At 41.0% G+C, this 17,083-nt stretch overlaps 2 protein-coding genes across 3 annotated transcripts; both read right to left on the reverse strand.

The window, feature by feature from the left end:
• Positions 1-541: 541 nt before the first annotated feature.
• Positions 542-2,579, reverse strand: sdhaf4 (succinate dehydrogenase complex assembly factor 4). Its single transcript, XM_072436836.1, has 3 exons — positions 2,395-2,579; positions 1,031-1,141; positions 542-785 (listed from the first exon to the last, which is right to left on the reverse strand). Exons 1-3 carry the CDS (start codon positions 2,471-2,473, stop codon positions 676-678), a joined length of 300 nt encoding a protein of 99 aa, XP_072292937.1. The 5' UTR covers positions 2,474-2,579; the 3' UTR covers positions 542-675.
• Positions 2,580-3,646: 1,067 nt separating this feature from the next.
• On the reverse strand, positions 3,647-5,572 carry tlx1 (T cell leukemia homeobox 1). 2 transcript variants are annotated; one of them, XM_072437022.1, is made up of 3 exons: positions 5,131-5,572; positions 4,162-4,363; positions 3,647-4,054 (listed from the first exon to the last, which is right to left on the reverse strand). In XM_072437022.1, exons 1-3 carry the CDS (start codon positions 5,510-5,512, stop codon positions 3,844-3,846), a joined length of 795 nt encoding a protein of 264 aa, XP_072293123.1. In that variant the 5' UTR covers positions 5,513-5,572; the 3' UTR covers positions 3,647-3,843. The 2 variants fall into 2 exon arrangements, with proteins under 2 accessions (XP_072293123.1, XP_072293122.1); XM_072437021.1 differs by having other exon boundaries at positions 4,162-4,399.
• Between the last annotated feature and the right edge of the window lie 11,511 nt (positions 5,573-17,083).

Here is a 17,083-nt window from a genome sequence, read left to right on the forward strand (position 1 = left end):
GTTGCCAACATTCCAGAATTTAGAATATATTTGTTTAGAAACTCTTAAAGGGTCTCATAGGTTGCATTCACATTCTAGAATTGACTGTTTTTGAAAGAAAGATCCAAATTAAAAATACACAAATGTTGAATCTCTCTTTCAGCCGACAACAATCACATCTTTGGAGTTGCATAAAAAACAAAAACAAAAAAGATTTCATTCACAGTTTATTTATACAGACAAAGAAGACTTTGAACTCTTTGCAAATTTAGTTTTGTGTGGCTAGGCCCAGTAATTACACAGATATCAACCGTAAATAAAGCCGCAAACCGACAGTTAAACAGCACATTCCACCACTGAATTCGGACAGTTCCTGCTCAAGATGAAACTACTGGATTCTTCAATGGTGTGATGTCACTTAAACATAAGCTATTCATTAACTGTGTTTAATATTAGGGCTGTAAACTCAAGTCATAATCTCTGCCATCGCATTTAGATTGGCACATAATGTAGATTTACGTTTGTGATGCAGCCTAAATGCTAAATATGACAGATTCAGGTATTTGTGTACCAGGATAATTTTATTCATATTTCATTATTTCTTGGTTTGATCTTTGTCAAAGCCATGAAAACGGGACACATTCATGAGAACACGCTCTTACATTTATAGACAAACTCTTACATAAGACAGGCTTCCTAAAAGTCCACACAGCGGCCCTTCCGCTCCCAGTCTCCATAGCGGGTGGGCTCGGGGCCGCGGGGCCCTCCCTTCTCCTTTGTGACTGGATTTATGTCTTCGGGATACTCTGCAACAGAAACATCTTTTTGTGATCTTTCTTTTGTGGATATTTTCTTATGTTTATATTTTATTGAAGGGAATTGTTTGTGCATTTCTGAAAATATATAACAATAACAATAAACCAGAGGAATGGATGAATCCTGAGAGTATGTTTGACTGTTTGACTTAGATGTGGGCCGGAGTAAGTGTGTGTTTTTCAGACATGCATCAGACAATACCACTGTTCTTTATAAAGCCAAAGCCTGTTCTCACTCTGTAACACGTCTTCCACCTTCTCGGATGTGTCAAAACGACCTTGAGGGGTGTTTGGCTTCTTCAGAGGCTCTCGGTCCTTCGCTGCTCCACTTAATGCTCTCCAGCCTCCTAACCTCACAAAAACACAGAATTATTATTATTATTTCTACTATAACTTGACAATGACAATACCCATGAGTTTTCTTTGCATTCAAATTTGAGAGATTATTTTTGATGATAGTCTGTCTTTGGCAGTTTCTGTTGGACTCATGAACACTTCACGACCTGTAAATAACTCACTTGTACAGCTAGTTCTACCCAGACAGTACATCTCTGTATTAATATTCCGTCAAACTCTATTTTTATCTAACACATTATTTTTTGCATGCCTTCTGTTTATAATAGTTTAGATTTTACTATTAATATTCATTTTCATGTTGCGCCACATCACCAAAGCATAATTCGAGAAAAACAAAGATCCTGGCAGTTTTAACCTGTAGGTTACATGTACATCTATGTATTGCCTCTTTATTTCCAAAATTCCCAAACGTTGTTCCTCCAACACCAGCACAATCAGTTTGAGAATATCAAAAGATTGTGTTGCCAACAAATTTAAATGTTCCATAAAAGAACAGTTCCTCTGACATACTCATTTACTCATATTTTTCACTTTTTTAGGCTAAAGGTATTTTTGACCTTGATCTAAATAGTATTGTATTCCGTTTGTTTGAGTGTAACTATTTAGTTTCCACAAGTTTTTTTTAACCCTCTCTGATCATTCAGACCTACATGTGCATCACAATTTCAATAACTATCAGTTCTAATTCAAGCGCACGCACACGCATGCAACTATTGGGTAGAAAAAGTTAGTTTGATTTATTTTAAAAAGGTGCGTACTGTATTCTAGCCTCCAGATTGTATTTAAGGGTGAAAAACATAGCATCTTTGATCTTTGGTAGTATGTAATAAATTCACAGAAAAAATTAAAACAACGCTAGTATCATTAAAACCTAAAATGTACTTGCATTTACCTCCCATGTACCTCCATTTACCTCTATTTACCTCCATTTACCTCCCTAGTACGTCCCGTGTATCTCCCATGTACCTCTATTTACCTCTATTTACCTCCCATGTACCTCCCATGTACCTCCCATGTACCTCTATTTACCTCTATTTACCTCCCATGTACCTCCCATGTACCTCCCATGTACCTCCCATGTACCTCCCATGTACCTCTATTTACCTCTATTTACCTCTATTTACCTCTATTTACCTCCATGTACCTCCCATGTACCTCCCATGTACCTGCCACAGTCGCGCACACTGGGGGCCCCCGGGAGCCCCTCTGTCAGAAGCAGTCGTTGATCTGTTATGACACTGACCTTTGCAGAGTGCGTCCACTGTTGACCTGGAGCTGACGCCGCGGCATCGCACCAGGACCACCACACGCCACAGAGACATGCCGCGATCAGAGCTCCAGCTGCGGGGGCTTCTCCTTCAGAGTGACCGCGGGTACAGCTCTTAATCGTAGGCGGATTCGAACGATGGTTTTGTTCCGTTTCAGGCGAATAAATATGACGTCATTGTTAAGCGACAGACAGACGTTATGCAGTACCTGCAGTACTTAGCACTCACCAGAAGGGGGAGACATAACCGAACAATAGTCTACGAATTTTCAACACTATTTTTATACTTCTTCGTCAACGTCTCATCTGCAGCATGGATCTATTACAATATCTGCAATTAACATAAGAAACAGCCTTAAATTGACCAAATAAAGAATGCGTTGATTTGAATGTGTTTATTTGTTATTTTGTAACATATTCTTTTTAATTGTAGGTCTACGTGTTATAACAATTTAATAGCCAAGGGAAGGCCTATATTTACCTATGTTAATTAGCATATTTATATCCTTGTTTGTATTGAATATTGGTTGTGCTTTTTGTTATTCTACTGCTGCTAAACATTCCACATTCACTCTAGATGACAAATTCCATACACACAAGGTTTGTATTTTACAAACATGTTTTATTAAGGTGAGAGAGTTTAATTGATCCAACGATTAGGCTAGCCTGTCCTGTAAGACCTTTAACCCACTGTTCATTATAAAAGGCCCTATATCTTTTGGGCTTTGATACATTTTTATTTTAGGGAGTATTTTATGAAAAGTTCTGTTCTCTTTGGCCCTGATGCAAACCAATGGCAACTTCGAAGACAACAAGATAAACTTAATTTATATTTGTGGACAACACAAATGAACGTTTTGCTAAATTACGTGCAAGATTAATATTTCCGAGGCACAGACAATTTAGAATGGAACAGAGCAAAAAAGTGCTATTTTGTTAGGCTTAATAAGCCTACTGCGTTCACTTTGTGAAGCCATGTGAGCCTCTTCACGTTTGTAATTCCTCTACCCTTTCTTAAAATTCACAAGAATTACAAAATTGTACCATACGTAGATAATTTGTTGAAGGGCCGTTTTGAAGGCCGAACAGTTGAAATTGAATTTTATGCCTTATGCTTAATCAAAAATATTTCAAAAACTACAGGAAAGTCGAACCAAGTCCTCACAGCCTCTACGCATCCGTGAGCACGAGCCTGGGTGTTTGAGACATTATAGCCTATAAAATAAAATATCAAAAAAATATATCCAAGTGCTTTAAGAGTCTTTGCGCGGCTCGTGGTGCTGCTGTGTCAGTATCACACCTGCACGAGCTCGTGTCTGCCGGAGACCCGCTCTCGGCTTTTTGGCCCCAAATGAGTCCATGCGGCCCCTGTGTCCCCTGTGGCCTCTGTGGCCCCTGTAGCCCGAGGTCCCTGCGCAGCCGATTTCAGTCGCACGCGGACACGCTGCTGAGCTTGGCCGCGTGCTCGCTCCACGGCTGCAGGTTGTGTAAGGCATAAAGAGAACTGTTCTGCAGACACAACGGGTCCGGACTCACGCGCTCGCACACGGACTTCTGGAAGGCCTCGTGCTGCAGCTGCATCAGGAGACGGTTGGCCTGCTGACGCTCGGCCTCGCGCTCCTCCGCGGTCTGACGCCTGAAACACATCACATATTCGTATGAGGAGATATAGATGTGTCCTTCTTCTATAGTAACTCTGAAGTCTTTGTGCGCTTATAATAACAAAAAATAAAACAATCTCACCTCCACTTTGTGCGGCGATTCTGGAACCACGTCTTGACTTGCGCGTCCGTCATCTTCAGGGCCTTGGCGAGCGTGGCTCTCTCAGCCGAGGCCAGGTACTTCTGTCGGTGGAAACGCTTCTCTAATTCACAGATCTGAAGCCGTGAGAACGACGTGCGCGGCTTCTTCTTTTTGGGGGGAGTCCTGTTCTGGTACGGGTGACCTACACGGCGCGCCACAGACACGGGTGAGAGCGACACTGGGCACGGCAGCGTCAGCAGCAGAAACACAGCAGCAGCGCGAGGAAAGGGATAGAAACAAGACAAGATCAGGAGGTGAACAGAGCAGGTCGAAGAGAAGGTTTAGGCTATATTATTCTTTTTCTTTGATGGGCCGTGCTATTGACCTAATGGTCCGGCAAATTCATTGAAAACCCGTCACCCTTTGTGGTATTTACAGCACTAAAATTAAAGAAGAATTTAAGAATAGGCTTTCCCCGTTTTATTCTTGAACTATAAATCACCGAGCCAATAATATAGGCATATAGGCAATATCGAGATCCACAGGTTGAAATAGGCAGGAGGGAAAGGGCAAAGGCACCGACAGTATAGGCAGAAATAAAGCACTATTTGCCGATAAATGAAATAAATAGGCTTAAACATATGGGCTATAGATAGCCATCTGCCAAGGCCTAGAGCCAGTATGGTTGCTGACAATTGATGAGGAGGAAAAAAATAGGCTTAAACATATAGCTCAATACGCGATTTAGATTCCACTAGACCGATACATAATTTTCATGCTTTCAAGCAAAAATCATTTGTTGTTCTCCAGTCTGCTTATCGGTTTTGTTTTTGTTTTGTTTTTTCAAATTTATGGAGACCAACGGTGCCATGTGTCAAAAGGATTCCCACATGGGGAAAAAACTCAGAAAGTATACAGTAGGTTGATTATGTTGAGTATTGCACAATATGTAAGGCAATGGGTTCTTACCTGTGAACCGATCCTTGGTATAGCGTCGATTACTCTCCATCCAGGGGAACGTGAACGAACTGAGCCCGGGGCCCGAGACATGGGGAGGCGGAGGCCCGCCGCTCACAGGCCGGTGCGCAGGAACCCTTATGACGTTGCTCGATGTCACGTTCATCCCCATGTTCATGTAACCCCCACACACTCCTCCGCCACCGTTATACACCGCATTGCTGCAGGTGAAGCCGCCACTGCCGTTTACCGCACCGCCACCGTAGGCCACGTGCCCGTAGTCCACTTCGTGAGTCCTCGCGCCCAGCATGCAGCTCTGCTCAGCGTGGCTCAGGATCTGCTCGATGCCGAAGCTGATGGGCTCCGTGTTGCCCAGGTTCCCAATATGCTCCATAGCGCCTGCGCGAGCCCCGCTGCAGGTGGCGCGAGACGCACGGCTTCGTGGGTTAGCTCTTGGCTCTGGGCTCAATCTGGGCGCTCAGAGGCTTTATGTAGCGCGCAGGCTCAGCAAAATGCGCGTGAGGCGGAACAACAGAGCGTGGACATCAGTCAGGGACAAATAGCGCGAAGCACGAAGGTGGGGTCTGCACATCAAGCACTGAGGGCCCTTCTTTCTCTGCTGCTGAGGCGCACGATCCTATAAAACATAGGCTATCTGCCCTAGAAGACTATAGGCCTATGAATATCAAAGTCATAGCCTATACGGATGACGTCAACAATATGACCTTTGACCTCTCACTAAACATGGCATTAAGACATAAGCCTATATATCAGAGGAAAAGTGGCTTTTTTAATGAATGTATGTTTTTGGCAGCATCGCTGTTTCTTCTGCTTTGCTGAATGTGTAGTGCTGTGTAACCATTGATTTGTGTCTGCACAAAGCCCTCGAGACTTAATTACTTAATACTATAGGCCTACTATTAATATTGTATACGCGGTAAGCCGTTATTATTGGCTAAACGAGACCCATAAAATTTTCATGCGTGGGGACAGCACCCGGTGAACGATAGCCTATCTTCTGCACCTAATAAACTCAGATAAAGTCAAAAGCATTAAAAATTCAAAAAGATTATATCTGTAAGGCGACGTTCATTAGTGGCGCGGTGTGTAATAGAGATAAATGTTCTTCACGCGCGTGCGCAAATAACTGGGTCTAATCTACAAGGGAAATTACTCGGGCAGTTCAATGCTTATTAACAATTACAATATTGATAATAACAGTAATAATTATATTAATAATAAAAACAATAGGCTAAGTATCATTATTATATATGAATAGTCTAATAATGATGATGATAATAATAACAATAATAATAATAACGTGAAAAGGGGTTGAAAGTTTAAAGTTCTCTTGAGTCTAATTAAAGAAGAGCAGGAATTTCCAGCTGTAAGACCGCTGCTGTCCAACTTTGTCTGGGCTCCATTCAGGGGCCTTTGTATAACGTGTTTGGGGGCCCCTCTGTAGACACTTCTGTTTTTTCTCAACTTCTTGTATCAGTGCACTTATCATATGAACGACAACCACTTCCAGAGAGCACCGACTACAGATGATGGATTAAAGCCAGTCACACGTGGAAAATAAAGCTCTTTTTTGTGTTCTTCTTTGACCGAGGAAAAAACATACATTTATGTAGTCACTGTCTGAATACTGTTTTCATCAGCACATTTATATTAAATAACTGCATGAATGTTTTTATGACGCCCAATGTCATTTAGTTTTCTCTTGTCCATTTTCTTGCTGCTGAGCCCCTATGAGTGTGTTATGAACAAGCAGATCATTGACAGAATAATAACGCACTGTGATCAACAGTGACCCAGAGCAAAAATGTTACTGCGACTCCCTTGTCTAATTTCACTGAGTCACTTTCCCATAAAAGGCATGCTTCTTTTGGGATCTTGACGTTTCATTCTAACTGCGTGGGACAGCGCTTGGGGGTGGAACAAAGGGGAAGTGGAACCAGGCTGGGAGGACGGGGCCGGGGCTGCAGGGCTGCAGGGCTGCAGGGCTCTTGCAAAAGGACAGGGCTGGTGAATGTTTGTATAGGTTTCATTAAATTATCATGACATTTTAAAGGAACCGCAATTATGCATTGTTATAAGTGAGAGAAAATAATGCGGCCATTATACTTTATGTATCTATTATACAATGAAGACAGTGGCGCTGGTGGTGCAGAGATTTATGACAATAGTCTGTCAGCACCACTGCACTTGGCCACAGATGCCCCCGCTCATAGACACAACAGCGGAGTTAGATGATCAGAGAGGGCCTCTACAGACCAAACACAATCTATCACACAACACTATCCATACTACTGATTCCCAGGCACAGAATAGTGACTGACTAATTACAATGCTGCATGTGATAATCACTTTCATTTTCTAATTTACACACAAAATTTAAACAACATTTACCGGTTTGTTTAGTTCCAGGTGTTGCCCTATCTTCTTCATCCATGCAGCACTTCACAACACTGTCCAGCTGGAGCCCATCTCGTTGAGTATTGGCCCCTGGCTGCTCAAGACCCTGTGGCCCCGGTCCCACAGTGTGACGTTGGGGATGCAAAGGGTGACTTTTGGCAGCTCTGTCTCACAGAAACAGTTGGGAGATGTCATAGCAGCAATATGGTTGGATGAGCACTTTAATCATACTTTTGACAAAAGAATCACAAAAAGGAAAATAGAAACATACACTATATTGCTGGAATTATGTTCAGATCAGAATGAAGTACCAGTAGCAGTAACATTAGTTAAAGATGAGCTATTGTCATACCTCCTCTACACCTGCCACATTTTGTCGTACTTCAGTCAGAGGTAAACCAAACATAACAAATGTTTCCTTAACAAATTAAATAAAACATAATATCTGAATTACACTTTTAATCATAAGGCTGATCTCATCACACATTTTTGTGTATTAAAGGTTCAATGAAGAACAAAAATGCACTTTTGCAAATTGTGAAATGGGCTGGCAAGCTGATTAAACAGCCACAACGAAGCATGGAGTTTATATACACCAGACAGCAACAGTCTGCAGCTGGCTGAGGTATATAAACACTAAGGACTGCAGGACCGGAGCCCCCCTGAACGATCTGTTTCAGGACCTGCCATCGGGGCAAAGACTGGTGGTGCCAAAATGCAAGATCAAAAAAAAATATAGAGACAGTTTTGTCCCAGCAGCTATTCTCCTTTTAAATAAGTTCACACGGTAAAATTGATTTACCCATGGGTATAAATAAAGACATCTGACTTAACCTAACCTACATTCCAACTTAGTGTCACTGTGAGGCATGGCTAAAGCTAGAGTAAACTAAAAATGCTTCTGGTTTATTGGAAGCTTTTTCTGCATTTGATTCACTTCTCTGGGCTTCCACACTGCATTATAACATTTCTTTATGTAAAGCCCTTACCACAATTTGCGTAATGAAGTACCGCAATGTGTTTCTTTCATCTGAAGAAAGTGTATTATGAATACCATCCAAATTAAATTGTACTTGTGTTGTATTGAAATACAGAATCCGTTTTCAGAACTTTAGGACTAAACCAATCTACTCCACAGTGAACCAGTGGATCCCCTCCTCTACACCTGCTTTATCTGTTTCTCCTCAATGTTTAGAAAACTCCTCGAGCCTTGGCTATAGTGGTTGTATGAGGCTAGTCCTATATTGTTAATTTTAGAGTATTGCATGCAGTCATTCAGTAAGTGCTCTGGGCAGTAAATCTGCATGTTGGTGACGGTTCTAAGAGGGACACACTGAAGAGCTTCCGATGTTTCCAGGAAACAACTCTCATCCTCCATGATGGAGCCAGACCTTTGACCTCATGCATGGTTTGCTCCAAATACAGCTCATCTTAGTTAGTACCCCATTATATTTGCACAGACTTTACATTGACGTAGATTCTATTATATATATATATATATATATCAAAAAGTCTGTTAAGACTTAAACTTGTCCTCTCATTACACTGGTTCTTTCACAAACTATACAATATACACAGCTGTCATAACTGACACCTGGTATAGTGACTATTATCACAGTTTTAACATGGTTTCTGAAATGTAAATGGTTCAATCTTATATATTGTAATTGCGCTACATAATTTTTTTTATATAGTTTTCTGTATTGCACATATTGACACAGATCATACTACATATTACCAGTACACCTAAGTCCATGTTTGTCAAACTTAATTGTAAAAGTAAAATTATTGTCATTATTACCACTATTGTCTATTAGACAATAATGATTATAATTGTCTGGATGCACGTATAGAGATGAGCATGTGAAAACAGTGTATGAAAGAGTGTGCCCATATATCGGAGTGTGGCAGTGGGTGGCTGAGCACGGGCCCAGCTTTGAGAGGGTAATCCATCTCCATCACTTAAATGATTATCCCCATTAATCTGCTGTAAACTAATAAAGTAAACACGATCTGGGCCCCCGGCCCAGGGCCCCTCCTCTGCCCGGCACTGCATGGAGCCTCATTAAGTCTTTAGTACATTAATACGTCTTCATGTTGCCCCAGTCGCCCTCTCACCTGGTGCTCAGGCCCCAGGGGCCCAAAAGAGCTTAATTATCTTCCTCACTGAAAAGGGGGAGGGGGCAGAAAAAAGACTACATTAATATGGGAGTATATAATACAACAATACATAATTTGACCAGTTGCAGTGATGGAAATGAAGCAAATTGGAGTTAGCTGGATAGTTGTATGTATTCTGCATTGGAAGGCTCAAGAGTCAATCTAAGTCAATACAAAATAGCTTAACTCTTGGCATCACTTTCCTTTGAGGGTAGAAGGCGCAGGGAGAGGGAGGGATCAAAGGATGTCCCTATTGGTGCGCAAACACTACACATGTCGCTGTTTGTCACTTTCCAGAGGCAGAGAGTGGAGCGGATTTAATTTGGCGCAGGGGCCTCAGATGGCCCCTCTCACCACACTCATTTGCTTGATCAGGTTAGAGAACTGTTGCCGCTGGTAATCAATCATCCGGCTTGTCACCGCACGGGGCTTGGCCCACACTGAGCGCCTGTAATTGGCACTAGATTGATGTGGACGTGTTCCGGCATGTCAGACAAAAGTTTGCTCAATTAAAGGTTGGTATCAGCTCAGCCCTCAACCCCTGCAGCTGTGTGCGGATGTCTCTGGGCATTCCTCACAGCAGTGTACGTGTGTCTGTCTCCTCAGCATCAACTTTGTCTTCAGCCTGGTGTAGAGAGCTGGTACTCTGAAAAATAGACTCTGGAGGAGAGACTCCGGGAGACACACACTGGAGGACAGACTCTGGAGGACAGACTTTAGGGGGGACACACTGGAGGACAGACTCTGGAGGACAGACTTTAGGGGGGGACACACTGGAGGACAGACTCTGGAGGACAGACTTTAGGGGGGACACACTGGAGGACAGACTCTGGAGGACAGACTTTAGGGGACAGACTCTGGAGGACAGACTTTAGGGGACACACTGGAGGACAGACTCTGGAGGACAGACTTTACGGGACAGACTCTGGAGGATAGACTTTAGGGGACACACACTGGAGGACAGACTCTGGAGGACAGACTTTAGGGGGGACACTCTTTTGGGGACAGACTGTGTACTGTAGTGAGTACAGACTTGACTGTGGTTGTGGTAAGTGCAATGATCTGCTCTTCTTTAAACCCTGACACCGTTTATGTGCTGAGTGATGCCCTGTTGTTTGTACTTAACACCAACTCAAACAGATCACATTTCTTCTGCTGCGCACACTCATATGTTGAATTTTCATCCGTTTTAGGGACATTACATTGATTTACATACACTTGACCGTAACTATAATTGCTGCTTTGGCTAACTGTGATAAATACCTCCCCTTCAATGCAGTGGTAAATGTAGATTATTATTTGCTGTATTACCAAATTATTGCTGTTAGGCCTAGGTGTAGAAAATAAGGCTACTTTTTCATTTTATTTGTGTTTGGGGGTCATGAATGCCAACGAATGTTATTATGGGAGTTGTGGCTGAAAGGTTGAGAGCCACAGATTTAGTCCAGTGGTTCCCAAAGGGTTGTAGTGTAATATTTTGTTATTTTAATTACATTGTTGACCAAATTCCTCAAAAACATGTTAAAGGTGTAAACCATTCCTAGTACTCCTTGGTAAGTGCTCATGTCCCCGTACCCTTGGTTGGGAAACACTGGTCAACACAAAGTAGCAATTGTGATTTAAATGAAATGTTGAAATTAGAAACATGTGAATGCAATTTTACACAACAAATCATTGATATTCATATTTTTCAAGTTAAACATACAAGGAAAACATGACATATTCTTCTGAAATCAGGACAAAATGGCAGAAAGTCTCCAATATAAGCAGGGGAGGGGCTCAAAATAAAAAAATGTTGGGAACCCCTAGTCCATTCCCTGCTCATACCAGATCAGAGGCACATGCTCGCCGCACATGGCCCAGGCTGGAGCTTTAATTAGGCCCCGATCCCCTCTGCTCAGACTGGATCTGAGCTTGACAGATGGAGACAAAGCACATCGCTAGTTGCTCTGTTTTTGTGATTTCAGCGTCCTCCATCATGTTGTACAACACTGGTGCTCCTCCACCTCGTTGCCATGGAAACAGACGACACGAGTGTAAATACACTCACACAGATTCAATGAGGCTAAATCAGGCAGTGCAGGGTTTACAGCACAGTATATCACCTCAGTGGAGTGTCCAAACAGCACTCGGCACTGAGGAGGCCCATTCAGCTCTCGGGGGGGCTGTTGGAGGGGAGGGCATTTTGGATTGGACACAAAAAATCCAGTGTCCATCCAGTGTTACATTATTTTTCACCAATTTCCCTTGTCTTGATGATGGGAGAGAGTGACTACTGCACAAAGCCTTCTCCAGCTCAGCCCAAACACTCTCACACGCTCTCACTGGGGGTCAGATCTGCAGTAGATTAGTTTCTGCATGACCACAGGATTTGTCTTTCCACATGGCTAATTCAGAAATGAGAAGCCACTCACTGCATCAGTTGGGTATAAATACTGTGTTGTGGCAATTATCCAGTAGGAGGCTCGTATCTACTGTTTTTGCTTTGTTGAATCCAAGTGGCAATTTTTTTTTGTTGGGACAAGCAGTGTATGATGAGGGGAAAATAATGTGCCCGACATTCATATACATTGACAAAAGCAAATTAAAAAGTAAACAAAAGTGACGTGGAACATCCCAAGACACTGGGTCGCTACTGGTAAACATATCACTTATATTGACTTTTGAATGAATGCATCTTAAAATCTCCATTTGTTTAACATTAGACTAACTGACTGAATTTGGACGATGTGTGATGACCCGATCCCAACCTAAAGACCCTTAAAATACTATGTCATCAGAATGTCGGTGTAATCCCTCATTTGTCCAAGAGTGTTCCATTGAAGAAAAATATTAAGTTGTAGTCATCTGGACTCAGCTTTTTAGGAAAAAACTAAATGTTTCGACTCTCATCTGAGGGTCATTCTCAAACTGCGAATCAAGACCGGGAACTCAGATATTTATCCTACTCTTAGTAGGTCCTGCCCACTGGGCGGGATCTCCTGATACAGGGTGTTTTTGGTTTCACCAGAAACTAAACATCTTTGTTTTCCTTGGATAATGTACTGGTGTCCTGGAAATAAATAATCAAAACACACAAACTAAACAAAGATGTTGTGATCAAAGTTTTGCACCTAACAGCACAGATTTGAGATTTAAAGTCGAGACAACAAAAAGAATAAATACTTTCTACCAGGTTGTAAAAGACGGTCAAATGAAAAGCTTTCATATGTTGAAAAACATTGATTTGACTTTGAATTTGAGACACAGGTCTTTTAGAGGTATTTGAAAATGGAGCTATTATAGCTAAGAAATTAAACAAAGCATCAACCAATATAACTCTCTGATTGAGATATTTATCAAGACTTATAAATCAAAACTTAAACGTATCAACAATTTGGACAGCCACTACTAATTACATTAAAATAAATAGGAAAGAACACGTAATTTTATTTTGACAGACAAAGAATGGGAAAATGGATGTACATCCCAGAGGAGAACCACTAAATCACATGGTTGATGAGAATTCTGTTGGAAAAGTGTCAAGTTTTTTCATAACATCATATCAAAGTGCTCATTATTCACAAGGAATTTCAAACTGTTGGAAAAACTGTGGCAGCCAGGAAGAAAACCATTCTCACCTTGAGAATTTTTTTTAAATGAGGAGTGCTGCGTGGGTACTTGAAAGTCCAGAAAATGGTAAAAATTAAAACAGGTGCTCAATTGGAGAGAAGGGGTGATTCGTTGCAAGGAAAAATAAACAGTTGTCTATGCGGGTATAGATTTTGGCGAAAAATATATATGTCGAATATTCCCACAGACAAAAAACCAAGGCAAATAATTAAAAAGCCTTTATTGCAACATGGCTTTAAGTTTGAAATACGCACCAACGCGTTTCAGCCCTGATGTGGCCTTCCTCAGGGTGCAATCCATTCTCACGCTTTTTGGGACTGTCCTGGTGCTCAGAAATACTGGACTGGATTTCAGAACCATTCACTTAGGCCTCAAGACTCCTGCCATGGACACAATCAGTGATGGGTAGCCTTACTTAAGCATAAGCATTACATTACCTTGCATTACCAATAATATAAAAAATAACCAAAAAAAAACGTTACGACACTCAAAGGTTATTTGAGTACTCTAATGCCAGCTAACGCATTACCCCCAACTCTGAACACAATAAACGATGACCTCTGGACCATACTCCTTGCAGCGGTGAAAACAAAAAACTTGACTACACACCAACAATCAAGGTCTGGATCGTCATTATATTGGACATTCGCAAAATGGAAAAAATCAGACTTGATTCGATGATGGACACAATTGAAAGACTATGGGCTAAATTGGACATTTGGTTTATATGTGCTTTTTTTTCCTTCTTACTTCTTGGATGTCTAATGGTTCTAATTTGTGTCTACTGTTCTCTCTTTGATCCTGTTTTGTTTCATTTCCCCCCTATATATATTCTAAAAAAAATACTAAATTGGTTCTGTCCCTCCCTTCCTTCTGTCCTCACAGATGTTACAGTTGCAGCAATCTGCAGCAAACATTAAAATTCACCCCCTATTCAGAGGAATATGTACTATTTATCCTTTTAAGCTTGACATAAAAATATAAATATGAACAATTTAAGTTGTAATAACATTGATTAAAAAAATTCAAATAAATTTTAATAGGGACCTCTGTTTCCCAACTGGGGGTTTGGGACGTGAGCACCAGGGAGTAGGGCCTACTTAGAAGAAGATTACATATCTCAGATAGTATTTGAACTAAAAAGTTATTGTAGTAAATTTCCCAATATTTTGAAATTGGTCAACAACAAGAAGTATTGAGAACATTTACCTATGGTTGTAGTGTATAGTCCTAGTTCTTTTGTTAAAACGAGGCCATGGCACACAATTACAACCACGTTAAGGATGTAGATGTCCTTGTTACTGTGTCTGGAATTTGGGTCTTTTTCTAGTCCAGAGGAGCTCAGGCCCTTCTAAAACGGCCAATCAGTTAATTCATAATAGTACTATCAGTGGCATAGCAGCCAATGATGTAGCTAAATGGTTACGGTTAAATTATTAGTATAATTTCCCTGTGTATATATCATATCGGGGCTAGACTTGAATATTCTGTTAACTAAAGGTGGTGAATAGTGCCCTCTGGTGACAGATTTGGGACCACAGGCAGTGAAAAGCAGGTCTCACCTTGTTTTAATTATATTATTATTATTATTTTAATTATTAATTATAAATGTATACCTGGCCCAGTATTGCATGTGAGCACTGTGCAGAGACTGTGATAGACAGTGGTGGACTTCCCTTAGCATTGTATGCTAAAAATAAATAAACAAAAAACTAAATAACTAAATATAAATAAAAATAAATACATAAATAATGTATCTATGTATTTATGTATTTCTTTATTTTTGAAATGTGTGTGAATGTTTTTGCAAGGTCCAGAGTTGCTGCAGATGCCAAAAACAAAATGTATAAATTGCATGGTATCAAATGTAATGGATATTAATGTATTGGACCAGTTATTTTTTCTTTATTTTTAATCAAATATTATTTCTGGTCTATCTATTGTATTTTTTTTTTTTTATTTGACAACAAGCAATGTTTAAAATGTACAAAAAATTTATTTGTTGTATCAACTACAGCAAGTTCAAGGACATGTAATGGGATGGGGGTAGGTGCATTATAATCTTTTGCTTCTGCCTGTGCACGTATGTCAAACATAGTCTTCTTACAGGTTGCTCAAAATGTATTTGCTCATTATTTTGTATTGAAAATGTAGTTTTGGCTGTGCTCTGCTTACAATACATTATCATCAGAAACTAGAATGTTTTACTTGTGTATACACGTGTATTTTGAGCAAAGTATACTCTTTTAATACTTATTTTAATTTTAAAAATTACAATTAAAAGTAAATAGGTGAGAATTGGTGAAATCCGGTTAACCAGGCTGGTAAGTAAGAGGTTAGGAAAACCTTTATTTGTCCCATATAGAAAAATTGCTGTTTTCCTTAGGAGAGACCTGGACTCCTTGGTGACTTCCTCCCTGCTGCTCCTGTAGACTGTCCTTAAGGGAACCCCCTTACTGTTTTGTAGGTAGAACCAGCCTGATCAAACTCTTGCCATGTATGTGTCATGCAAGGGTCAGTCCAATCCAGCTTAGATATGTTTCAAGGTACTTATTTCTTTTTTTTTTATTATTTTTTTATTGAAAGAATAAACGAAGACTGCGACGGAGTATAAGGGCCAACCAAAAAGAAATAAATGCGAGGCACTACGAGAATAAAGTGATTAATTAATGACTTTTTCTCATTAAATAACGAGAAAAATCTCATAATTTAAAGAGAATAAAGGCAGATAGGCGGTTCACTTTCAGCACCATGTTACGTGCTCCCCCCTCAGTGTTGCATAATGGTACAGTCCAGTAACAGCGCTGTGTTTTGTATGTTTAAAGCTCTGAAGCTGAGTCAAATGCATCTGTGGAGTCTTCATTACACAAACACACCACCACCAGGACGCAAATGGCGCTTGGTTAAAAGTGAATACAAAATGCCCACAATAGATGTCGATCTTTATGATGCGGGTCTTTTAGACATCACAAACAATCATGTCCCCGGTGCAGTGTCACATGTCAGGCCCCGGACCTGTCACATGACGGACTCCGGTGTTGGTGCTCGCGTGTGTTGGAGCTGCGCTCATCCATATTGTATGGATGATGTATGGATGATGTATGGATGATGTATGGATGATGTATGGACGATGTATGGATGATGTATGGACGATGTATGGACGATGTATGGACGATGTATGGATGATGTATAAGATAAGATAAGATATTCCTTTATTGTCCCACATGGGGAAATTTCATTGGTGCAACGCAGGTAGATACAGAGGTAGATACAGAAGAACAGATCACTTACAGGAAGTCTGAAAAACACTTTCAGTAGAAGATCTCCTATAAATAAATAAAAACTCCCATAGACAAATGAATAAATAAATACATAAAAACCATTGCATGTGATCACGACAGTAATAGCACATGAATATGTGTCACGACAGCACATAGATTGCACATGAATTCCAACAGCAATTGCACATATGACAGAATTGCACATGGTTAGGTCAGTATTGCGAGTGTTCAGTACTAACAGTTTTTGTTATAAAGTCTGACAGCAGCAGGAAGGAAAGACCTACGGAACCTTTCCTTCACACATCGAGGGTGGATCAGTCTCTCACTGAAGCTGCTCTCCAGAGCGGACAGAGTGTCCTGCAGGGGGTGACACTCATGGTCCAGCATAGATGTGAATCTAGCCAGGACCCTCCTGTCCCCCACCTCCTGCACCGAGTCCAGAGCACAGCCCAGGACGGAGCTGGACTTCTTGATGACTCTGTCCAGCTTCCTCC

Source organism: Eucyclogobius newberryi, unplaced genomic scaffold, assembly GCF_026437365.1.
Source record: "Eucyclogobius newberryi isolate DKJ021-1_F unplaced genomic scaffold, fEucNew1.0.hap1 SCAF_8, whole genome shotgun sequence".
NCBI classification, from domain to species: domain Eukaryota; kingdom Metazoa; phylum Chordata; class Actinopteri; order Gobiiformes; family Gobiidae; genus Eucyclogobius; species Eucyclogobius newberryi.

Coding starts and splice junctions, on each gene's coding strand:
- sdhaf4 (XM_072436836.1), bottom strand. CDS start 2,473: ATGTCTCTGTGGCGTGTGGTGGTCCTGGTGCGATGCCGCGGCGTCAGC. Junction 1,142..2,394: donor AGTGGACGCACTCTGCAAAG/GTCAGTGTCATA, acceptor TTGTGAGGTTAG/GAGGCTGGAGAGCATTAAGT. Junction 786..1,030: donor GGTGGAAGACGTGTTACAGA/GTGAGAACAGGC, acceptor TTTCTGTTGCAG/AGTATCCCGAAGACATAAAT.
- tlx1 (XM_072437021.1), bottom strand. CDS start 5,512: ATGGAGCATATTGGGAACCTGGGCAACACGGAGCCCATCAGCTTCGGC. Junction 4,400..5,130: donor TACCAAGGATCGGTTCACAG/GTAAGAACCCAT, acceptor TGCCGTGCCCAG/TGTCGCTCTCACCCGTGTCT. Junction 4,055..4,161: donor AATCGCCGCACAAAGTGGAG/GTGAGATTGTTT, acceptor GATGTGTTTCAG/GCGTCAGACCGCGGAGGAGC.